This window comes from Tigriopus californicus, chromosome 9, assembly GCF_007210705.1.
Source record: "Tigriopus californicus strain San Diego chromosome 9, Tcal_SD_v2.1, whole genome shotgun sequence".
In the NCBI taxonomy this organism is placed as follows: domain Eukaryota; kingdom Metazoa; phylum Arthropoda; class Copepoda; order Harpacticoida; family Harpacticidae; genus Tigriopus; species Tigriopus californicus.
The window spans coordinates 14,297,879-14,321,839 of record NC_081448.1 but is presented as its reverse complement, the minus strand read 5'-3'; the positions used below and the strand labels follow the sequence as shown (position 1 = coordinate 14,321,839).

The window sequence follows — 23,961 nt, the reverse complement described above, 5'->3', positions numbered from 1 at the left end:
AAATTCCGCCCCCAACCTTCCAAGCAATGTCCGACAAAATCGGGCCACTTCTTTGCGCAACGCGGGAATCCTGAAGAAAACTGGAACTGCCTCCCATACTAATCCTCCCGATGATGTGGTTCATTTACCATAGATATCTTGAATATATATTTTTTTCTTGCTAACCGGTAATATCTTCTTGAAGTATCGTATATTTTGCATAGAAATTATATCGTCGTTTCTATCCCGTCTGGCTTGACCACCCAATATGTTTTCACTTCAGGATGATCCTGAAACCCGATATCATAGTTCTTGAGAACAGACGAGTAGATAACAGGCTTCTGAACCAAATCTTCTTGTTGATATTGAAGGTCATTCTTGTTATTCACCTTCGATTTTCGTCTGCGAATGGAGGCAAACTTGTGGGTTTGCCAGATCTCCGTGGTCTTAACGGAAACGCACGTCCCGATCCGAGAAGTTTTATCTCGAATGGATCGCCCCAAATCGGATCTGTCCTTGGGCGGTCTTGGGTTCAATTCATGCTCTTGTGTACTTGGGACCACGGGGTTGGAACAACTGCATGAATTGCCTTCATATTCGTTATCGCAGACTATGTCGCGTACTTTGGTTTCATCGCAACATGAGCATTCCAGTCCGTCGAATCTGCGATCACAGATCGGTGATTCAATCTCCGGGCAAAACCCCAGATTGTCGATACCATGGAGGGCCAAGGTCGAATTCTTTGGAGGCTTAGTGAATTGGGGGATGGTAAAATCGAAGGCCTTTAGTCCTCGAAAATTAGGTGTCACCATCATACTACTATTAATGATGTTGTTGTTGTTGATAGCGGTGGTGGTGCTTTGGCTATTGATCCACAAGAGATCTTCAAATTGGTCTGGATAAGGTTCGGCTTCGTGGGAATGGTAATAATTTCCGCTTTGGAGGAAGGTTCTCATTGGGCTCTCTTCTAGATCAGGGCTCTTTAAACAGCCCCACGGATCCACCTGGAGTAGAAGATGAACGATACGTAAAAATGTTGGAAGTTGCCAACAATTCCCTTCCAAGTGCCCTTCAAAGCATCGAAAACTATTTTTCTTTTGTTGTTAGTCTACAAATTAGCTATTGCTCTCAAACGAAGTTAAAGTATGGCTTAAAGTCATGTTATCCATATCAATCAAATCTTGTGATCTTGGGGAAGCAAATTGTCCAATGAAGGGGTCCGAGAAACAAGAGAAGTGCCTTGAAGAGAATTGATTGTTCGAACTGAACCTCGTCTCCTGTGAAATTTAGAGCTGACAAAACGAGGTTCCTGTACAAGAGGGCGGCCTACAAATTTTAACATTGCACAGATCTCCAAGTCTTTGGAGGTGACAAACTCAGATCTCTACTTCTCCTTTTAGACATTTGCACATGACTAATGTGCAAATCTTTTCTGGCATATAGGCACGCACACCCATGTGGAAAAATGGGATTATCAGGGTGTACTCTATCCCAATGAACTAAGTTGACATCAATGAAGTTAGTTCTGCATCTAAGACCCTTAGCCGATGCGGTGGAAAGTCAAATAAGCGCCTTTTTTTAAATGAAAGAAATGATACTAAATAACTCTTGAAGCCACGGACATGAAAAAGGCAAAATTGTGAGTGATGGATTGACAGGCCATAAAGTTTTCATTTCAAGAAACGAGTCTCTAGTCAAAACAAGGTCTTCAAAACTATCAATGTCCTACGTAATTGACTTAATTTGAGGTCTGAAGGACCAAGTCTTACCTCAGCAAATGAAGTGAGCATCGACACGATCCTCATTCAGTAAAGCATTTAAGAAATGGAACTTGAGAACATTTTTCGCTCTGGTAGGGCGAAGTCTCTAGTTGGATACTCTTTGTTTGGTCCACGGCTAAATTGGATCAACTTTCAGGGTCTAGAACCATCTACAGAAGTTTGACGGTTTCAAACGTAAATCAAGACTATTGGACGGGAACAAATGTAGCACACCACTTGAAAGGCTTCCTTTGAAAGAATGCTATGAAAGTCTCGACGGGACACCCGAAACGCGCTAATCATTTTAACATCATAAATCTGTCCTGGTCTTGATAGTAAGCAAAATGAGCCATGGTGTCTATCAGTTTTTTAATGTCTGTTATTTGTGATAACAAATGCATGATATTATATCCGGCATTTTGTCATGGCTCCGCAAGGATTCTGTAATACTTTACTGCTGCACTAACATACATATTGCAGGACTTGCGTTACGAGGCACGATATGCTTTTGACCATTATTGCATATGCTTTTTTACACTTGAGGTCAGGGCTTAAACCGTTACCGAAAAAAGTAACGCTTTGCCGTTACTGTCTCTATTCAGAAAAAGTAACACGTTCAGAAAATATGACGTGAAACTAATATCAAATTTACGAGGCTATAAGAAACAAGGATTCGAGGATTAAGGGGTGCTTGATTTTATTAGTATTTTCCACCTGTCTTTTCATAGTTTAAAAAAAGGCGACATATTGTATGCAAATATTCCACTGGTTTGACAAGAGGAATATCATGTTACATTTTGAGGCTAATTTACGTGTTTCCGTTGTGAAACTATTAATGACATACGTTACAGAAAATGCAAATTTTTCAACGACTAGATGGAATGTAATCCCCAGCAGCATTATTTGAATGAAGGGGTAGAATTCGTCTATTTTTTATTGTTAATCTTAATTCCATACTTGATTTGTCAATGAATTGGAATTGGCACAAACATTTTTTGACATTATTAAACAGGATTTTTTAACAAATTTTCCTGACATTGGTTTCTCCGACATAAATGACTGGGCAAATATGGTTCCAGGGTAAAGCAACACACCGGAAAACACGACACCTCCGAAACTTGACACAAAAGCTTTCCACTGGCATGCAAACTCAAGTACAATTAAATGACCAGTCCAGTTTGCTTAAAAATACTTAAATTCCCGCCTTTGTCTCCTGTTGCCTGGAGGGCTTGGAAGATTCTGCGAGAGTAAAAGTGAGGGTTAACATCACAGACGAGAAGTCTTTCATCTTTAATGTCTATGACAATTGTTTTTCACCTACATCCATGATCTTAGACCATGATGACGCTAATTGCAACTAGCTTTACTCAAAGGTTAGGCATTGACGTTGGTATCGTTTTTCTTGAAAAACGGGGCCTTTTGGTCAGTTCTTTCCTCTTTTCGAACCAAAAAGCAACAATACTGAACTTTTCAAACGCTAACAAGCAAAACAAAATCGCCAAAAAGTGCAAAAAAAAGAGAAGGAATGTGCTCGTTCTCATTACTTGTGTCGTAATCATTTGACTGTGAAGTGCATTTGTCCAAAATTACAAAAAATACCCCGCTTTATGAAGTAGGTATTAATTCGGGAAGAAGTGGGAAAATCGGGTCGACCATTACTAAAAAGCTGGTGTGCTCTAGAGTAAAACCGGCCAAAAAGGTCGGTCTGGCTAAGTTCAAGTTCAAAGATGAACATTGGCCGTTGATTGTAGAAAGGCTAGAAAAGCTGGATCTGGTTTCAATGCTGAGACAGGAATCGTCCATAGATGTAGCCGTAGACAAGATGATTTCAGTTTTTGAGGGTGTTTGCTCGACTCTAGCAATCCCTGAATTTGTTCTGAAAGGCGGAACCCAATCTATAATTCCAAAGTTTGGAAAGCAATTGTTCAAAAAGAGTTGCAACTAGGGAAAAGGTTTCAAAGAAACTTAAATCCAGTAGTGTGGCTAGCCTTCAAAGAAAGTTGGATTTGATGCAAGGGAGGATTAAGGCCTCCATTGAAAATGACCAGTTGAAAAGGGAAAGTAGAGTGGTTCAAGAGGTCAGGTTGAATCCAAAAGCATTTTTCTCCTATGCAAACTCTAAGAGAAAGATGAAACGCCCTGTAGGACCCTTTGAGGTCGATAGGGAAGCCATAGTCAATGTAAAGGTTATGGCTAATATGCTTGGTGATCAGTTCTCTAATGCGTTTTCAACCCCACCGAGTTTAGGAGCAACAGCTCATTGTACTAAAGATGTATCGGTTGAGATTGGGGAGGATAGTAAAATTGAGCTATTGAAAGATCTTGTATTCACAGATCAAGATGTTTTATCGGCCATCAAGGACTTGAGACTCTCGAGCTCCCCTCGCCCTGATGGAGTGACATCTCAGTTTGTGATGAGATGCTCAAAGATTCTTGCTCCTGTTTTCTCGTACTTGATCCGTTGCATCTTGGACCAGGGCAAGTTTCCATCTTCACTAAAGATATCTCCCCCTTTAAAAATTGGAACAACGTGAGCTAAGTCGCTCCCCAGTAACTATAGGCCGATTTCTCTCACTTCAAATATTGCGAAGGTGTTTGAGAAGATCATGAAGTTCAAACTTGTTCAATTTCTTGATATCCATGAAGTCCTTCCTCCGAGCCAGCATGGGTTCCGAGCACATTTTAGCACGGTTACCCAACTGATTGAACATATAGAGCAGGTCATTGAGGGGCTAGAGAGTTATGAGTCAGTCGATGTAGTCTATCTTGATTTTGCCAATGCCTTTGACAAGGTAGATCATGGCCTTTTAGTTAATAGTCTCCATGAGATTGGGATATAAGGCAAGGTTATCAATTGGTTAAGAAGTTTCATTCATGATAGGAAGCAATTGGTTAAGGTTGAGGGATCCCTAAGTGACATACATGATGACAAGCCGGGTGTATCTCAGGGCTCCATTTTGGGTCCTCTCCTTTTCATAATCTTCATTGCTCCACTTCTGAAGCTTGGTAGTCGTGATGTCAGTATCTCTTCCTATTCAGATGATACAAAATTGGTATTTGCTAGGAATGGTCAGAATAGCGGTTGTTTGGTAAAGGTCCTAGACCAAATTTACTCTTGGGTTGCTAAGAGTAGTATGGCACTGAATGGGGTGAAATTCCGCTCAATGACTTTTGGGTCTACACCATTAGACTCTCCACTATTAGATGATGAAGGGAAGGGCATTCAGCAGGTCACATCCATGAGGGATATAGGTGTAGTCCTTCAACATAATGGAAAGTTCAATGAGCATATCCACTTGAAAGTGGGTAAAGCTTTTCAAATGTGTGGATGGATATATCGCACGTTTAAGTCCAGAGTTAGCATCACGATGCTAACTCTGTACAAGTCGATTGTCCAGCCACATCTTGAACATGCCTCACCCATTTGGGCTCCAATGAGTTCAGCAGGTTTGCAAAAGGTGGAACAAGTCCAAAAATGTGTCACTAGGAACATCACAGGATTGAGAGAGCTCTCATATTGGGAGAGACTAAAAAAGTTGGTACTGTACAGTATTCAGAGAAGGTACGAAAGGTATCTTATACTGTACGTTTCCAAAAGCATTCATGAGCTTTGTCCCAACCCAAGATTTAGGGCCAATTGTCGTGACAGTACAGGCGGCTTAACGTGCGTTTTGAGAGCACCTTCAAGTCTTCGAGAATCCAGTCTAATTCGATCAATGAAGTCCAACTCATTTCTTTCTCGGGCTCCTTTATTGTTCAATTTGCTGCCCTCAAATGTTCGTAGGGCTTATGTAGGCGTTGATCCAGTGGCAAGATTTAAGTCAGACTTGGACAAGTTTTTGACGAAAATTCCTGATCAACCCTATATTCATGGGCTAGCCAGATCTGCCAACTCTAATTCGTTGCTTGATCAAATAATATATATAAATAAAAGGCAAGTAAAATAAATAATCTTCTCGTCTTGAACTACTGGGATTCCAATCCCGGTAGCGGTAAGGAAGTCCGTACGAAAAAAATAAAAATAAGTAAATTGAATAAATTTCTCGTCCTGAAGTGCTGGGAATTCCATCCCCAGTAGCGGTTCGCAAAAAAAAGAACACGAAATGATTAAAGGGTAACTTATCTTTGAAAGCGGTACCTAGGAACCGCTGGGAGAAGGTTGCTCACGAGGAGGTTGCGTGAGCAACCTTCCTTTGATTAACAAGATTCTCCTAAAGGAGTTAGCTGTCTACTTCCTTTCCCGCCTCATTGCGAGACAACACTTCGAACGACCGGTCGTGTATGTGCTCGCTCCCGTTACAAGGATTAAAAATCCAAGTTTTTTCCGTGCATCGGAAATGAGCGAACGGCAATAATACACTTTTGGGGACAAAGGGAAGGGAGGGATCGTGAGCAGCAATGGTAGATTCTGGGCATGTTGGGCTAAAAGCCTCTTCAAGACTACACTGTGTCTTGTTTGGGAGAGAGCTAAGCATAGATGGGTCAAGGCATGGAAAAATTAACGAGACATAGCAGCTGACTTTAGTATCCAGAGAAGGTCGGGTCATGGAGTGAAAGTAATGGCTTCCAAAAGAAAAATCCTTGAACCTTTCAGTGTTCAGTCAGCTCAACGGAATTACAGTAATTCGTTCCTTTTTTCGAAAAAAGAACTCTAATTGCATTACATTCTAAATTTTTGTAATTGACGACACAAAAGCTAAAAGAATTACTCGTTACTCGTTCCTGTTTGAGCTTCCAGAATGGCCTTTAAATTTTCGTTGATCTCGTGACTGCTGAGGAACCTTAAGGCTCAACAGATATTGCCATTTATTGCTAATTCCATCTAGCATATTACGATCAAAGAAAGTGAGAGTTGAAAATCTTGCTCTTAAGTACTTTGAGGGTGTCCTTGGTTATTAAATCTGATATTTCACTTGCTACTTTATTGTTCACATCTTCTCAATCAAATTCCGTTGGACTGAAGAGCTGATTCAGTGCTATTGTCAAGAAAGAAAAAACTCTCCTTAGCTTGACTATGATGCATCAAATTTCTAAAGCCTCCTGATTTCCATGACTTAAGGCATAGACTTCTTATAGTGAAGCTTTGCCGACTTCATAATGTCCAATACTGGTTTTCCATCATGGCTTTTGCGACATTGTTTCAAACCTTCAACAATCATTATCCCATCCGGTCTTGACTTCTCAAAGCATTATACTACAATACATTTTGCACAATTATGCCAAGATTAAATGCCTAGGTTCATTAATAAAAAAATGTTGACACGAAATCTTCAGATGATACGCATCAGAACTCATTGAGTCAAAAACACCTTTTTCTGAGAAGAATGGTCTTGATGGGGCAAAAACCACATAATATTGATAATCTAAAATTTGAGTAAAAGTAATTTGTAACGAGTAACGCCATTACATTTTTTTTCGAGTAACTGTTACTCGTCAACCAAAGCCCCAATCGTGTTGAAACTTGCCAAGTAAGTTTCTTCAACTCATACTAAATTGATCTTATCAAAAAAAGTCATTGGCTTGATTGCAATCAGATTAAATAAAAATGCTCAGCTGACTGCCCGAGCGGAGGTCTCCATGTCGTTCGTCCTTCTTGCATATTCGTATATTCGTTTGTTGACAATGCCATTTGAAGTGATTTGCTTGAACTTTCTGTCGATATCTGAAAACATTTCTTGAATTGCTTCAAGTTCAAACGAAAAAGCAGAGACGTTGCATGTCATTTCCTCTACTTTTGAAGAACATAATCGCCAGGATTAGAGTATGCATTGTCACTTCAAACTGGTTAGTTATGATTATTTTGCATTGCTAAAAAAATGGTTTCATGGATTTAAAAGGCTGTGCCCGTCATGGGTCTCTTTTCATGCTCGCACTTTTCTGCAGAGAACCCTAGTTGCAAAAAAAACGTCAAATGAAAGAAGAAGGATATCAGACCAATTACGCTTGTGATGTCATTGTCCAAGGTTTTCAAAATGGGCATGAAAAGGTCCGAATTTGATTCACGTTAACTAACATACGTACGAATGTTGTCATATGGTACATTCAAATGGCAATCATGGTCACTCATGATGCAAAAGAATGATGATCGTTTTCTCAGGTTAATAATTCATTTTGTCTAGACCAGTTGACAGAAGTACTTCAGAAAAGATGGAAATTACTCATGTGTACAAAAACTGCAAGCTAAAGATAGAGAACATCATGCGTTAAATGCTAATGAGTGGGCCCTGCAGCCAGAGCATTTTTACACGAAGCATTGATCGACAGTGAGGAGGCATAACGTTCCATGGTCTGAACATCATCCTTCGAATCGTGACGGACTTCGTTCGAGCTTGACTTGGTGTCCTCTTCTTCGTAAAAAATGACCAACCCCTTTGAATGGTACCACACACCAATGTCAAAAAGAACCCCAATAAACATAATTCCGGCCGTGGTCAGCATTAAGACCAATCGGAGCTGATCCGAGTCATACAAGAGACAATTTGTGGGTTCACCGCATTCTTCTTGCCACAAGATACAAATGTTATCGATCAGAAATCCATACACAACGGGACCAGGTAACATAGCCAAAAGGGACAAGAAGATCACGTTGAAGGCCACAGACAAAGACTTGTCCCTGATCTCAATGCAACGTAAGGCCACCAACATATTGCCAATTCGTCCAGTGCTGCCCAGTATCATAACGACAAACATGGTGATCCCAAAAGTGGCAAACACATTTCCACAATCCACGGGACACCAGCCTTTGAAGGCGCTATCGATTGGAATTGGATCCACTTCTTCCATCTTGGCGGTGATCAGATCATCTGTTATGTGCTCTTGCCCGGGGAAGAAGTCATTTAAGATCCAATCGCGGGAGTACTTGAAATTCGATTGGTTCCATGCCTCCTGGACACAAGAGCAATCCTCAAAGACCAAAGTGTCCTTGGGGTCCTCTTCGTCTCCTTCTTTTTTGTTAGGGGTAAAGGATCTTTTGGACAAACAGCCGGCTTGGCAGGGTGAGTAGAAATTGGTCGTCCCATCTTTGGAACAAATGGGTTCCAACCTGGAAGATGGGCATTCACACTCATTGTTGCACGATGATTTGATATCGATGATCCCGTTTTCACCCATGGTACCATGTACCATCGAGGTTGGACAACCTAATGTGGAAATCGCGATGAGAACCCCGAAGAAAATCAATCCCAACACAACGCTGTATCCTGAGAGAAATCGGGCACTGGGCTTGAACTTGGCAATTAAGAAGCCTGAGATGAGCAACCCCATGGCCTTGGATCCTGTTCCAATACCACCAGCATAGGTCGATGAATTGGACCCAGTGATACGGAATTGGAACTCAATGTATTTGGGCATGAATGTTCCAAAGCCCATGAACGCGAACGCATAAAATATGGATGAGAAAAAGTTGTACATGAAGAGCTTGTTTTTCAACAGTCGCATGATTGAGGCTCGGAAACTGTTGGTGTTCATGAACTCATTGAGACCCGACTTCATGAGGTCCTCTTTCTCCTTGCGATCGGCGTCTGTTCCTTCTTTGGGTAATCTTTGAGGGAAGAATGCCAATGGGAAGGCGAAAACCAGAATCAGGGCTCCAATGATTGGATAGCCCAACCACCATGCTCCAACCCATCTTGGATCTGTCTCATCATATCCAGGATCAACGCCAGGGTTAACAAAAGTCTTCAAGCAAAATGATGCCAACAAGAACCCGAGAGTGGGACCCAACAATCTGAATGTGTACGTGATGCTAAGCATGATGGGCGAGTTTCCATGCCCAGAGTTGTCATCCAGGTAAGCGATCCCGAAGCTCCAGAAGACACAATTTCCAATGCCGGTAAGAACAATACCAATGAACACAATGATTAGGCCGACGAGATCGATATTTCTGTTGCCCTCGGCATCGCACGATCCTTCCAGAGAAGCTGGATGATAGACACTACCACAAAGGCCAGCCGTTGAGGAATGGTTTCTTTGGAATTCCAGCTCCTCCAGCTCCAAAACTTCCGCCACAGGAGATAACCAATGAGGCAAGGCCATCAGGAAGCACCCAATTCCGGTGCATACCAATCCCAATGAGGTCCACAATGGCCTTCGCTTCGCCTTGACGATGAAAGGCAAGGCAAAGATGAAAAGGAATTGACTGATCTCGTTACCAGACATGATATAGGCCGCCTCTTTAGATTTGATCCCGAACTTTTTCTCCAGCGTACTTAACGTGGCGGAGAGGTACGTAAAGAGCATAGATTGAATAATCACCAAGATCCCATACAAGACCATGTACACCTTTTTGGAAGCTAATGGCTGCAGACATGCTGGCCGCCAACCAAAAAGTCCACACGTAGTATCTCGGTTTGAATGGCCCATGATCTATTAAATGTTGCACATCTGTCTATTAGCTCAGATAGGACATAAATGAATGGGGCTGAGCTAACATCCACGCTGAACCTAAATAACCTAGTGATTATGAGATGAGAGACCGGCCAAGTTTACATAAGAATGTTATCTTTTATCTAACAAGGAGCCATCGACAACTTTGGGGAACTCCTCCTGGAAATTTGTCGTCGCTCAAGTGATTGCAAATCACTGACGACGTTTCTCTATTCAAACGTTACTTTTTGTAGAATGAGAATGGAATGCCGCTAAGGAAAGTACTCTTGCAAGAACTTGAACAACTGACGTGATCCATTTCTCCTATCTTACGAAGTGATTGCCCTCCTTGGTTTCATAGGAAAGATCAACAATGGCTTTTTACCGGACTCGTGACCTTTATTTAGCGATCAGACTCAAATCATTTTAAAACTATTGCGAAGATTGTAATAGCAAACATTGGAAATCTCAGAGTAAATATTGCAGCAATTATTGGAATGAGAATTTGTCAAAAGCTGAGGGAATGTGAAGATGAGATAAAAGAGATGACATTTGTAGTAAGGCCAAACCGGTTTGCCATTTACCCCTTTCTATTCTTGCTTGCCCATTTAGTTAAGAAGCACTGTTTTTTCGAGACGAGCAAGGACTCGTGGGTGGAGTTTTGTCGCGGAAGGCACTCTTTGGAATCATTTCTTTCAATGGCGACAGGTGAAAACAGGGCGACGAAGCACCCGAGTGTCCTCGCGACCCAGAGGCTGATGTCGGGTAGGATGAAGGCCCTCTATAAGGCCCTGGTGGTGTCTCAATAGGATCGAAGTTAAACACGTGACTTTCCATTGGGCTCTTGGGACTGACTTGAAGCTGCATTGCCCTAAATCCATCCGCCAGTTGGCTTGTGGATGGCGTTGATGTGGCAATCGATCCGGATCGATGCATCCTTAGATGTGAATGACGCTCCAAGTTGATTTGAGGGATGGGATTGGTCTTGGGCGGGGATCGCATAAGCTGGTGATCGCTACAACTACTAGCCCGGACCTTTTCAATTGCGTCGGAATGAGCCTGGATAGCTGCTGCCAAGGAATTGGAACGCTCGCGGAGTTTATCGATCCTCTCAGCCTTCTCCTTTTCCCATTCGCCTAATTTGGTTTCACGCTCCAACATCTCCTTCTTGTGTTTCTCGATGTGCTTCACGTTGGCGGTCTCACAGACCATTCTGGCACCAAACAAAGGCATGATCCCCAACTATCGGCCAATCTCGAGATCCTTGTCCCCAAATATCACCACTTTAGATGGACAACTCCGTCGTAGACCGAAGTACTAATACTAAAATACACTTCACATGCGGAGCTCTGGAGGCATTTCTTCTCAATTGCGCGCCCTATGCAGTCACATTTCTACACTTGCTCCACAATGCAGCAATATCGTTTTGAATGGCAGCTACATGCATTGATTTTTGTTAGGGTAAGAGGTCTCCGGGAGGGTCTTTAAATGAAAGAATGTTTTCGGTGTGTAGCCCCAAGGGTTCGCTCTCTTTCTTGTTCGTCGAAATTGCCCCAGACCACTTTTGAGGCGCTTTCTCACTCCGATATAGGCGAGCAAGATCCAAGGCCAACGAGCCAAGGGTCGTTCCCAGCTGTGGAACGCTTTGTAAGTCAACATTGTGACTGCTTTTTGTGACGTATTTCTGTATTGGACCAGAGTGTTTCGTAGTTTTTCCTGCTTTTATTTCATTACCACCCGTAAGGGATCCCTGGCCAAAAGGACACCCTGGAACAAGGTGGGAATGTTGAAGCCATACTAATGGATCTTCGGGGGGGGAGCCAGGCACTTCCACTTGCAATACACAAGACTGGTATTAGATTCCAAGGACATCTAGATTTGCTCACAAATGTTTGGGTCTTTTATTATTGGTCATGGTTTAAATGCTTACACCTCTGACAAAGTGGACCTTTGGAGATGGATCCGTATGATACAGCTGTAAAGGTTAAGTTGAGGATATTTTTGGCAAAGGGAGACAATTCCCGGATGAGCATCAGGCGCACTTCCATGCACACACTGCTAGATTCCCGGCGAAGAACATGTACATGAGATTCTTGATCTCGTACGACACTTCAAAGCCGAATCCCTCACCCACCACCACATGCCAAGAGCTTCCAAATTTCTTGTCCAGTAGCTCTTTGATCATTTTGGCCGCACTCTCATTGTTGGAAGTGTGTTTCTCACATGCGTTGACACAAATATCCAAGACTTCGGATCGCATGTCCTCATTCATGTCCGTTTCTTTGACCATCGGATACGTGAACAGGATCTTCTTGGCTTGGTCTTGATCATCCTTGGCCAGCTCAGTCCCTGCTACCTGCAGCATAGTGACCTTTGGAACGAGGCCTGGAAAGAAGAAATCGGAACTTAATCCAATCGGAACAAAGGCTCTATGAGGAGATGTTGGTTGAATGCCAGTTGATTGGTGAATGAGGCCACAACGCGGCTTCAGCCTCAGTCCTTATTGTTCCCAAACTTTTTTGGGGAAGGAGATTGGTAAGGAACAATAAACTCGAAGGACCTCAAACCGCTGCAACATCTTGTTCAATATTCAGAAAAGATATACACATCCTTATTGATCAAAAATGAATCAATATGGGCTTGTTGTGATTTAGGATGAAGAAGAGGGAAAAATTTGCATGATAAACATATGAAGTGAAGAATAAATGCTCTGTGTGTAGCCGAGGACCGTGTCAAGATAACTTGTTGTTTGGCGACATGGAAAGGACACCTTTAGGATCCTTCAAACAGAACAACAGAACATGGGAAGTGGTCCTTAAGACCTTTTGGGAAAGGGCGTCTTGCGATTTGCGTGAAATAAAAATACCTTGAGTGAAAGTAAGGCACAATCCCCTTCCAACATGTCAGGGTTGAAAATGATTGAATCCATCAAGACGAAACTTGTTTTGCACTACAGTACGACAAGTCTTGTCGCTACAAGGAAATGAGCCAATGAGAAATGGAATATTGATCCAACACAGCCAAGAAAAAAGAAGTTTCGTGGTGTACTTACAACTCGTGAACACACTAACACGCACAAGCTTCTCCCAGATGGAACTGTTGAACACTAGCTTGCTCTGTATTTACTGGAAAGTGATTCACTTGAATGAATCACTGAGGCAGCCTATGTTGTTTTGAGACGATTGCCCCAGGTGATAGATAGCTGATGCTACCAAAGAGAGTGAAGGTTCAGTACCCTTCTGTCCGATGAAGCCACATCGTCACCCATGATGATTTCGTAGGCCAAACCATGACTAATTTTAGATACTAACGTATGAACACAGATCGATGGCGAATGTCAAATGTTCAATGGGCTCAGTCATGTGGTTTCTTTTCTGTTTTCAAAAAGTTGAGTACGACCCTCTGGCGGAAAAAGTAAGAACTAGCATGCCGTGTCAACACAACAAATGCAAGAGTTGATTCAGACCAGAGGTTGCTAAGGATACTCCCGAATTGAGGGGGTCAAAATCATGGGATCTTCGAAAGAAATTACAAGGAAAGACAACCGAAGCAGGAGCAAATCCAGCAAGAGAAATAACAGATCTCGTAGTTTGTCGTCAGAGTTAAAGATGTCATCAGACAAGAGAGCCAAAAAACGGAAGCAATCCCGATCCTCTTCCTCCTCATCTTCTTCGTCGAGCTCTTCATCGTCAAGCACAGATTCAGAGGAAGAGCGACGAAGGCAAAAGAAGAGGGCCAAGAAAAAGGAAAAGAAGAGGTTAAAAAAGGAAAAAAAGAAGCAGAAAAAGTTGGCCAAGGCCAAGAAGAAGGAGGAAGAGAAACGGCAATTGAAGTTGGCTAAAAAGGCCAAGAAAAAAGCGCTTGGTCCATCTTTGGAGGAAGTGGAAGCGCGGAAAGGGCTCAAACCCATGACCAAAGAAGATTGGGACAAGCAACAGAGTGTGATACGAAAGGTCTATGATCCGGACACTGGCCGCACCCGTCTCATTAAGGGAGATGGCGAAGTTCTGGAAGAGATGGTAACCTACAACCGCCACAAAGAGATCAATAAAGTGGCCACGGAAGGAGATGGATCTAGCTTTCAAGTGGCCTTAAAGAAACTTGTTTGATTCCTTGATGCCTCAAGACATCATTTATTGCTAAATTTTCGCCTTCAATATCACATGAATAATTTTAACAAGCTTTCTCGGCTCTGGCCCGAATATCGTCAAATTTGTATTCCTTCAGAAGAGATCCATTTTCGAATACTGGAACGAGCTCTTCAATCTGAAAAGTATACATTGACAATGCCAAGTGTATTTTGAATAGAATAATTTAAAATTCCTTAATCTTGTACGTACCTGATTGTCTGTCTTTTCTTCCTGCTTGATTGTCGACAAGAACCCATTTTCGGAGACCAAAGTCAAGTTCCCGGTTTTGCTTTTCTTTCCGGGATCCGTGATTGGATCTTTGAACACATCCACCTACGAAATCAGTCATGGTAAATCTATACTAAATATGATCTTTAGAGTCCAATGGTAGCTACCTTCTTTCCTTCAACTATGGCCAAGCATGTCTTGTAAGCACACTTTTGAGTGTCCCGATTCACTTTCTGAAGCAACGCTCCACCAGATCCAAATGTAACATTTTCCGTACTCCATCCAGCATTTTCCACAACTTTGAGAATGTCTTTCATGGACTCAAAAGAGATGCCATCTCCTTGAACCATGCGAATGTTGTCTGGGAGCATCTTGAAGCCCTTGGTGTTAACTTTGGATCCAAACAGCTCCTCTAATTTGTTGAGCACATTTGGAACAATCTCCGTGGGCTCTCCAGAATCTGGTCGAATCACCAATGGTGCAGTTCTGGCTTGAATCAAGGACCGCAGGTCTTCCCGAGTTCCCAATTGAGTCAAAAAGTCCCAGAGATTGTAACTGTCGCTCACCATTGAGAGAGGCACATTTGTCACTCTTTCCATAATGTGCTTGGCACAATCTAACTCTCGGTCCTTTGTCCAAGTCGTCATGGTGCTGAGTTATTAAAAAAAAAGAGAACCATTTTAATTTCAAGAGGTTCCACATAGTTTCAATCAAAAGTAAAATGAAGTCCCACCTGTGTTCCGTGGCGGGAATCGATTTGGGGCTCACAGTACAGCCTCCATAATACTCTCTGATAAAAGGAATGGCCGCCAGTGTATCCGTTCCATTGAAGTTCACCAAGTGGGCCGAGCCTCCTAATTGGGCCGCCTCCACCCCTGTCACGCCACGGAATCCAAAGTCGTGAAGCTTGTAATTAAGCATTTTCAAGTCATCGGCAGTTTTCTCCAAACTATCCTTGATGATCCTTTTTTGCATGAATGAATTCGTAGCCACGGTCATCGGGTACCAGGATTGGACCATGAGGGTTTCCACATAGCTGACAACCCAAGGAACATTTTCGTCGGTCGATTCCACGGTGAAGAGAACATTTTTGACGGGAACAAACATTCCTTCGGGCACAGCGGATATCCTGACGGGCATATATCCACCACATTTGTCCACAATGTATTGCCAGCCAGCTTTGTTGAAGATATCCTCACTGCCAAAGTGATTTTTGAAGAGGGTTTGAGCCTCATCAATGTGTTCTTGCTTGATCCTTCGGGTTAAGTACTTCTTCAAGATGTATTGCAAGCCGTAGAAGATAGTCCCCTCAAATTTGCCCCCACGGGACTCGAAGTAAGCCTTCAGATAGGTGGTTCCTGGAGGGTATTGAAGATGATGCGACACCTGAAACAAAATCAAAGATAAACAAATCTCTTGGTATTGTACTTCTTTGTGCTTTTCAATCGGGTAATTTACCTTATAGGAATCTGCGCCAAAGATTGGATTGTCCATGACCAAATAGAAAAGCGCAGATCGTCGATCATCAAGAAACTGACAAGGGAACACGAATCGTTGGTTGGGCTTGGCTTTTTAGACAGGTTCGGTTCGCAGGTAGGAAATCAGGCAAATCAAGTATGAACTTGAAGTAAAGGACATCGATTTACATTTTGTACTCAATCAGGCTGATGTTGTTAAACCGTGCCTGAACACCACGAGGGCGGAATGTCAGTCGCGAATAGCGCGCGCTCGTTTATCGCTTCAAATGCTGGCCCGGGAAATCTTCGCGTCTGGAAAACGCGCCACAGTCTAGGAAATAAGTAATACGCAGTACTTGCGCCGAGAGTTGAATTTTCTGATCGAAAGTCGGTCGTCTGTAGGGTCCAATACTCAATCTTGTTAATTCTTAGGTATTTCTTTGTCCAGGTGAGAGTTTTTTCGATATGTAGGTGGCGTGGCGACTTTTGGAAGGTTTCGAAGGTTTCGAAGTTTCTGTTCACGAAGGTTTCGAAGGCGAGGGGTTTCGAGGTTCCGTGGAGGATATCGATTTTTTGGAAGAGCTCAAGGGAATTCCTTGGATTTCTTTCCCAGTTGGAGAGGGCCTTTCGTAGTTGAGGTGCAATTTGTCGAAACTATCTCTTGAGGAAGGAAGAAATCGTTTAAAGTCCATCATGAGTCACTTTGACCACAAACCGTCTGGTAAGGACTCGTTTTCCCGGGGAGTGACGGCCAACCAAAAGGCCACCATCCGGGCTTTTGACAAGTTCTATTCCATGTTTCCATCCTTTTTGGATATATTTCCGGACGAGGATGCCTTTTTGAGTTTCGCCTTTTGGTTTGTCGCTTGCACAATTGTCACCGTAGTTGTGCTGTCAAGATTTGTGAAGATTCAACCCTCGGGATTCTTTTAGTGTGTGTCGAAGTGCGTACTTAGTAATCCACTATGCCAAGGCTTAAATTGAATAAGACTGTTGGAGATGGCACTGAAAGCCATACGCAAATGCAGAAAATCGAGGTGAAAGATGCTTTACGTCAACTTTTGGCCACACTAGAGCCTCTCATTCGCTCCTCTGGTTCATCGACACACCTTCATGGGATGCTCACTTACTTGGAGGAGGCGGACGAAACAGCCTTTCAACATTTGAAATTGGCCCAATGGGTTCAGAGACAACTGACAACCTCGATTCGATCAATGGTGATGACCGAAATATCTGCTCAATGCCAAGACTCTGAACTGACTCCTCACAAGATGAAAATGGTGGCCCCCGCTATTCTCCATAAGATCATGCAATCAATGGAGATCCGACAATGTCTCGGTGAAATGAGAAAGTTGCTTCAAGCTGTGGGAGTTGAAATGAAGGCCAATTTTGACCAAGAATTCGCGAAAGTCATCTTGATGGTTGACGAAGCATCTTTGGACGCACTTGGGCAAGATTTCTGTAGACCTTCAATGAATCAATCTGTTTCTAGTCAAGACAGTCTTTTCTCGACGTGGCATCAGTCCAACTTCATTTTCTTACAACCTCAAGAGTACAATCGGTTAGGGGAGAAATTGAATCGATTCAGCCCGACTGATGTCAAGATTGAAGCGTTAAATACCCTGCTCTTGACGCAGTTATCTGAAATCGTCTCCACCGAGTCGTGGCCTTTCGTAAAAGAGGGTCTTCAGTCCTCGTTGATGGACTCAAGTAGTAACGTATCTTTTTTGAGCCTGAAGATTCATCATCGGCTCATGAGTAACATTACACCCCTTGCCACTCGTGAAGCTTTCACGAGTGTTATGAGCTCTATCGGTGGCATTTATCGAGACAGGAACCGAATTCAGAGCCTGCCAAGCATGACATCCGGAATTAGTTCCAAAAAGAGATTTCACCAAAGCTTTCTGCAAGTGTTCAAGCTTGTGGCTCATTTTTGCACCGAGCTCCCGAAGTACTGGCTCCGTTATCCGGAGCGTTTAGTTCACGACATGGTGGAACATCTATTCCAGGCCATCACATCTCCTAGTAACCATCATATGGGAAAGAAAGCCCCTATTCACCCGATGATGATTTTGGCTGTCGTGGATCCACAAGCCAAGTGGTTAACTGCTTGGTTTCATTCATCGATGGGAAGAACTCTCAGCCTCAAATATATGGATGTTGGCTTCATCCGTTACGTCACAGATACTGTCTTGGATGTTTTGGAGAATTACAACCTGGAGGAATGGTCTCTAATTCGAAATGCTTTGGCCAGAAAATCTGCCATAACTAAGAAGGCCCTATCCGAGGCTGTCATCAGATATGCAAACCTGATACATTGCGTCAATATCGTGGTCCTGTTGAGCAAAACAAGACGGGGGTCAGAGAAATCCACGAAAATCGATCAATGCATCAGCCGAATGATCATGTTTGTCTCAGTCTCCAATCACATCGCCTTGAAAGGGCCAAGCAAATGGATAATCCATAGCCTCGAGTCTCTGGCTGGTAGCAAGGACAGTGCTCATAATTTTGTCACCACAATGAGCTTGGAAAGGATCCTCAGTCCTATGAGAAGTTACATTCAAGACTTCGATTCGCAGCCCCGAAAGTCTCTATATTTTTCTTTGGAAGGAATGGTCAGGATTGTCACAGTTTTAATCAACAATGCTACCATAAAAATTGATCCCGATCCAGCCCTACCCTCAAGTGGACTAGATAATGGCATTACCATGTCCATCCTGGAGACTTGTGCAAAGTTCTCAGCTCTTACATTCAAAGCCTATGCGTCTCATGACGCCAAATTGTTGGCCTCTGTTGCAAGGCTTGCCTTGGCCATTGGAACAAATCACTTGGGTTGTCTCGTATCAAGTTTTGAACCAATGATACAATCTCTGTCAGCCTGTTGGTGCGCTTTGAGAGACACAACCGCCACTCCAACCAACTCTTTGCTCAACCTGAAGCATTATTTGGATGAAGATGAACCCGCCCTGACCGAAGAAATGAAAACCGTCCTTCAAAAGCTATGCCAAACTCCAAGGGGCTTCTTTACTATCTTCAAACACGTTTCCGTTCAAGACCTGTACGGCAATGAGCTGCATACGATTGCAGAGAACGAAAATCTTTCTCTCCTTGCCGTGTCTGCTCCAGGAGTCAGAATACTTTGCAATACCAGGTTCTTGGAACAACGACTTGCTTACATCTTGGACACCATTTCCTTGGAGGGAGATAACAAACATTGGAGACCAAGTCAAATGGAAACGGAAGACCGACTCCTGAGAGCAACAGTTCTCTTCGTTCAGTTGCTCTCAAGTTTCGAGTTTTTGAAGATCAATGTTCCAATCCCAATTGAGTCCAACCCTAAGAATGATGTCAAAGCAATGCTGCTCTTGAATTCCAAAATTTTCAACCATTACTCCGAATCTGAGTCTGTTTTTGCGTTGAAGATGTTCTCTTGCGTGGCCAGTGGATTGGATAATTTCCTTTATTTGGAGCGCAACTTCCAAATGCTAGAGCGAATCGATGGAAACCTTTATGACGAAGACAAAGCCATCGGTGACTCTGGAGAAATGATCATTGATCGAGAAACCCTCTATCTGCACTTTCTATCGCATTCTCTTCGGTCGATCGGTGGTCATGGCGAGCGCCCTATGCCCAAGCTCAGTTTTGAAGAGAGAGCAGATTGGAAGTCATGCGTAGACGTCCCAGAACCTGACTTTCAGCCTCGAAAAGGCTCTAGAGCTGCTGAAAGTCTTTTGCAATTCCTCGCCATTACTAAAAGTCAATACCATGATCGGGAGTGGCTTGAACAGGCCAAAAAAATGTTTGGTACTTCAATCACCACGTCAATGGTTGAGGTGAAGGAGAAGCTTCTTACAGAGATCCTGGATCAAATGCAAGAGTCGTGGCAAGTTATTCCAAACGAAGACCTTCCCTCCAGTCACACAGACTTGAGCATCTCGATTGAAAGCACATTAGAGGCCTTAAAACTGCCCCTGGACTTCGTCGTCAACTATGGTTGTAGTATTGACCTAATTGACCAAGCCAAGAGAGACACTCATCTTGAGCAATTGGCAGACGTGCTTACCAAGGCCCCCAATACGTTCCTCACCGAAAGATTTGATTGGTTTATTGGCGTGTCTTTTCTTATGATGAGTGGCACTGAAGATGGAGACGGAGTGCCTATGGAATTGGAAGCCAAAGACAAATGCTTGGCATTTCTGCGCAAGATTTCGCGATCGTACATGTCAGTGTTCCTTTGGCCGAACAAAACTCGAGCGTTCTGTCGGAATCGGCATGAGACTAAAAAGCTGAAATTTGCTTGTGATATTGAGCTATTCGTTTCCCTATTCGGCCATCACATAGAAGCGATCCTGTCTAAGGAAGCTCCAGTCGTGTTCATGGAGTTGCAAAACGAAATGATCTCGCCCTCTCTACTTTGTTATCAATGGTGGAACCAGTGTCTCCTGAATGTCCTTGATTGGACTGAAATTTGCCATTACCATTTGCTAATCATTCTTTTTGGGCCTGACTATTTAATCTACTTCTTTACCGCTCTCTTGCGACATCTCCAGACTCCCATTCTCGAAGCAGTCCAAGATCAACATGGCGATGGCCGATATCTCATCGAGATTCTCATGACGGAACCCGTCTCGGGATTCCGAACGGGAGATTATCTCCCGTTCATGCAATTGTTGGCCAAAACGTACTCAAAGTTGATCTTAAAAGACTTCAAGACATTCTTGAACATGTAAAAAAGGCACCCCTCGAATGGTTTGTGATTTATTTGTATGAAATGATCAAGATAGAACTAAGGTAACTAAACTGTATTCAAAAGCGTTTTCTTCATATCGGTGATGATGTCCATCTTGTACTTGGCTATAACGTCGGTATGCTCCTTGGAACATTCTTCGGCAATCTCTAGAATATCAATGGCCTTCTGAAGTTCTCCTTTACCATGTAAGGCCTTAGCCAAATGAACTTGAGCTTTGATAGATTTGGGATTTAGCTTTATAGCCTCTTTGCAATCGGTTATAGCTTGGTCGAATTGCTTCAATCGGATTCGTGCTTGAGCCCGATTCGTGAACAACACTGGATTGGAATCAAATTCTAAAATAGCGCTGGTGTAGTATTCCACAGCCTTCTCAAAATGTTCCTCTTGAAAGGCCTGATTGCCTTGACGCTTCAAGTTGTCACTTTTTTTCTTCCGCCTATCCTCTTCGACTTCTTTGTTGTTGATTACGGTCCGCGATGTTTTCGTGACACACCCATGGATGGCCTTATTCTTGCGTTCCCGTTTCTCGATGTAGGCGTCGACTTTTCGCTTGGCTTCCTCAGCTTCGTCTTTGTCCTTGCTTTCCAACTTATTTAAAAGCTCGTAGACATGGTCCATTTCTTGGTTAAAATCCTCGATTGATCCCATGTCGTCCTCAAAGTCCATGGCGAATTATGTGAGGTTGGCACTTAAGAGAAGGTTCTTTTACCCATCGATTTAACAACCGGCTATTCAGGGGCTGCCACCACCACCACCAATCTTACGGTTGTTCAGGTATGAAATAAAGCGGTATCGAACTAACTGTTGAGCTTGATGTTTAGCTTGATTACAAAGGCAGTTTGACAATATAGACTTTAGAACAACCCTACTTGAATGCTACACAATCCATCAATCATTTACATTATACAAACCCCGTTATATACGCCATTCATTTTCCTGGTAATGGAAAGGTGTAGTTTTTGCATGAGAAACCCCAGTCGCTTTCACCCAAATGTTCTAGCAAGTAGCAGAAGCATAATGTGCTGAGCTAAATGGGAGGGTCTCAAAAGAGCAAGAACGAAACTGGACCATGCTTATTGTCCAAAGTTGTAGAGGATCACAACCTAGTTGATGAAAGTATTTGCTCCAACGCACATGAATATACCAGGGTGGTACCAAACAAATCGGGACAACCGTTATGAAATTCTTGGATTTGAAATTACCACTGCAAAACTGGATTCATGTAAAAGATCCAACTATCACGATTCTCATGATATAGTGTTTGGTTGGTTCTGAAGAAATTTGTACGCAAAGTAAAGTAGTCTGAGCCACACCCTCAGAATTTGTGCAAATTGACATTATCCAGGACAAAGCAAAGCTTCACATCTCCCAGGAAATCAGGGCTTTATTGGCCAAAAGGAAGATCAAGGTGTTGCTCCATGCAACTTAACAGCCCAGATTTGGAACCCTGCAACTTCTGACTTTTTCCACAGCTGAAGTTCAAGCTTGCTGGACACAGACATGCCATCAATTTTGAGCATAATGTTGCTGTGAAGAGGGTGCTTCGGCAGATCCGCCAAGGAGGACTCCAACATGTTTTTAACAACTAGATGAAGAAAAAGCATAAAGGGATTGTTGTGCACTGTGACTATGTAGAAAATTGCTGCAAATCGAGTTTTTTGATATCTGTATTAGCTTTAGAGAAAAATTGGTAATCCTGATTTGTTTGGGGCCACCCTCGTACATACATGAATTATTAATAATCGGCGCCAATGCAGTATTCTGTTGTTACCAAGCGATCAAAGTTTAGTCACATCAGCTTTCAAATCCCTTCATTAGTTTGACCTTCAATTCTGCCTTCACTCCCTTGGCCACAACGATTTCTCAACTTTCACAATAACCCTCTTGGGAACCATCCGCTAAGAACATTCCCAATATCAAACATTCGAGCACTAGGCGGCTTTTCTAAACCATAGTTGGTCAACGGTAATAACCCAAAACCAAGTGCTTTAAAGCTAATTGTAAGGATCAGAAATCCCAATGGCCTTGGCCTAAAAATCGTTACATTCGAATCACCGGTCTCTGCACAGTGAATTCGGAAGCCATTATCAAGTTTGATCAATTAAAGATCGATAAAAGACTGAAACCATGAAATTTGGCCTTGCCTTTGAACTGCAAAAGTTTCTGCTTTTAATTGTCAAGCATGGGTTGGATAGTTCCGGTTAGTCCGGAGTTTGTTGCAACGTCAGTCAAGTAATGAGATCTGGTTGGACTCGCAGATGGATGACGTCTTGTCCGTGTTGAAAGTTTTATGCGGTTTTATCCACTCGACTTTCTCCAAATGTTTAGTCTTACTTTTCTCAAAATGAACCATTCATGGTTCAAGTGAGCTATTCAGACTGTCATAATTTACAACAAACTTTTCAGAAAATCAAATACGTAACTTGTTCAATCATGGAGTCCGTCAGGACTGGAGAGGAAAGCTTTTTGAAACCGCGTTAGAAGACGTTTTAGCGTTGGGTTGCCTCCTAATCGGTTACTTGATTGGAAAGGAAGAGTTAAATAAGCATCCTCTCAGCGGGCTTGCATCTGATTAGGAGGTAACGCATTGCTCGAACGTCTTCTAGAAAGGTTTTGAAGTAGAGCTTTCCTCTCCAGGCCTGACGGCCTCCATGACTCAATGCACATGATAAATAACGGCTATTAAGTTGGATAGGATTGAAAAGAACAAAGCGCGAGTATCTATCTCCAAAAGAGACTGTCATTCCAAAATATTTTGATTCTTCTTTGATTCGCTTTCGCATAGAATGGCCAATGGACGCAATTTCACAAAACATGTTCAATTTTCAACTTGTATTCCCTTTAAAGATAAGTTTTATTGGCAGTTCATAATTGATCATTGATAACCCCAATTCAAAAAAATGTTCAATGACACGTTTTGAGTTGCATCTAAGATATGTTAAGAAAGTCTTACTAAATAAGGGAGAACAATGATAATAGGGATAGGGAATTAGCTCACTGAATTTACTTGGAACCCAGGATCGAATCTTGTTCCTGCAATCGTTGTAAATTACATAAGATACCGTACAAGAGGGCTTATTGCTCGACACTCAACAGCAGGTAGCATTTAGATCGCTGCCAAAGGTTGTAATCTAGTTACGAACCTGGTCAAGAATGATGAAACTTAATTTCGTCATATTGGAGCGTGCCCTCAAGTCATCAATTTAGAAGAGATCCAGCTAATCAAAATTACTGATTTCTTTTCTCATTTCATCATTGCCAAAGTGAGCCACAACCAAAAAAAGAGAGCAATG

General features: G+C 42.7%; 9 protein-coding genes across 9 annotated transcripts in view; 3 read left to right on the top strand and 6 right to left on the bottom strand.

The window, feature by feature from the left end:
• LOC131886232 (spindle assembly abnormal protein 6 homolog) overlaps nucleotides 1-164 on the top strand; it is a gene marked incomplete in the record, with an annotated part of 1,452 nt that extends 1,288 nt beyond the window's left edge. The window contains 1 exon segment of the mRNA XM_059234500.1: nucleotides 1-164. Coding sequence (XP_059090483.1) covers nucleotides 1-133 — 133 coding nt within the window.
• On the bottom strand, nucleotides 135-2,133 carry LOC131886233 (uncharacterized). The gene is made up of 2 exons (XM_059234501.1): nucleotides 1,749-2,133; nucleotides 135-983 (listed from the first exon to the last, which is right to left on the bottom strand). The coding sequence occupies exons 1-2, from the start codon at nucleotides 1,782-1,784 to the stop codon at nucleotides 207-209; spliced, it is 813 nt and encodes a 270-aa protein (XP_059090484.1). The 5' UTR covers nucleotides 1,785-2,133; the 3' UTR covers nucleotides 135-206.
• Nucleotides 2,134-7,573: 5,440 nt separating this feature from the next.
• Nucleotides 7,574-10,173, bottom strand: LOC131887056 (solute carrier organic anion transporter family member 74D-like). The gene has a single exon (XM_059235547.1). The coding sequence runs from the start codon at nucleotides 10,098-10,100 to the stop codon at nucleotides 7,950-7,952; it is 2,151 nt and encodes a 716-aa protein (XP_059091530.1). The 5' UTR covers nucleotides 10,101-10,173; the 3' UTR covers nucleotides 7,574-7,949.
• Nucleotides 10,174-10,433: 260 nt separating this feature from the next.
• Nucleotides 10,434-12,131, bottom strand: LOC131886153 (uncharacterized). The gene has a single exon (XM_059234410.1). The coding sequence runs from the start codon at nucleotides 11,334-11,336 to the stop codon at nucleotides 10,716-10,718; it is 621 nt and encodes a 206-aa protein (XP_059090393.1). The 5' UTR covers nucleotides 11,337-12,131; the 3' UTR covers nucleotides 10,434-10,715.
• A 4-nt stretch (nucleotides 12,132-12,135) lies between these two features.
• On the bottom strand, nucleotides 12,136-12,468 carry LOC131886776 (dynein axonemal light chain 4-like). The gene has a single exon (XM_059235177.1). It carries the CDS (start codon nucleotides 12,466-12,468, stop codon nucleotides 12,136-12,138), a length of 333 nt encoding a protein of 110 aa, XP_059091160.1.
• Nucleotides 12,469-13,498: 1,030 nt separating this feature from the next.
• On the top strand, nucleotides 13,499-14,438 carry LOC131886155 (ADP-ribosylation factor-like protein 6-interacting protein 4). Its single transcript, XM_059234411.1, has one exon. The coding sequence runs from the start codon at nucleotides 13,613-13,615 to the stop codon at nucleotides 14,210-14,212; it is 600 nt and encodes a 199-aa protein (XP_059090394.1). The 5' UTR covers nucleotides 13,499-13,612; the 3' UTR covers nucleotides 14,213-14,438.
• On the bottom strand, nucleotides 14,205-16,230 carry LOC131886151 (nicotinamide phosphoribosyltransferase-like; the record flags this gene model as incomplete). The annotated part of the gene is given in 5 exon segments (XM_059234408.1): nucleotides 14,205-14,369; nucleotides 14,444-14,566; nucleotides 14,629-15,112; nucleotides 15,195-15,847; nucleotides 15,920-16,230. Coding segments are annotated over 5 exon segments (1,389 nt in total). The 3' UTR covers nucleotides 14,205-14,276.
• A 269-nt stretch (nucleotides 16,231-16,499) lies between these two features.
• On the top strand, nucleotides 16,500-20,742 carry LOC131886150 (protein broad-minded-like). Its single transcript, XM_059234407.1, has one exon. The coding sequence runs from the start codon at nucleotides 16,884-16,886 to the stop codon at nucleotides 20,646-20,648; it is 3,765 nt and encodes a 1,254-aa protein (XP_059090390.1). The 5' UTR covers nucleotides 16,500-16,883; the 3' UTR covers nucleotides 20,649-20,742.
• LOC131886152 (tetratricopeptide repeat protein 12-like) lies at nucleotides 20,670-21,661 on the bottom strand. The gene is made up of 2 exons (XM_059234409.1): nucleotides 21,580-21,661; nucleotides 20,670-21,427 (listed from the first exon to the last, which is right to left on the bottom strand). The coding sequence occupies exon 2, from the start codon at nucleotides 21,332-21,334 to the stop codon at nucleotides 20,714-20,716; it is 621 nt and encodes a 206-aa protein (XP_059090392.1). The 5' UTR covers nucleotides 21,335-21,427; nucleotides 21,580-21,661; the 3' UTR covers nucleotides 20,670-20,713.
• Between the last annotated feature and the right edge of the window lie 2,300 nt (nucleotides 21,662-23,961).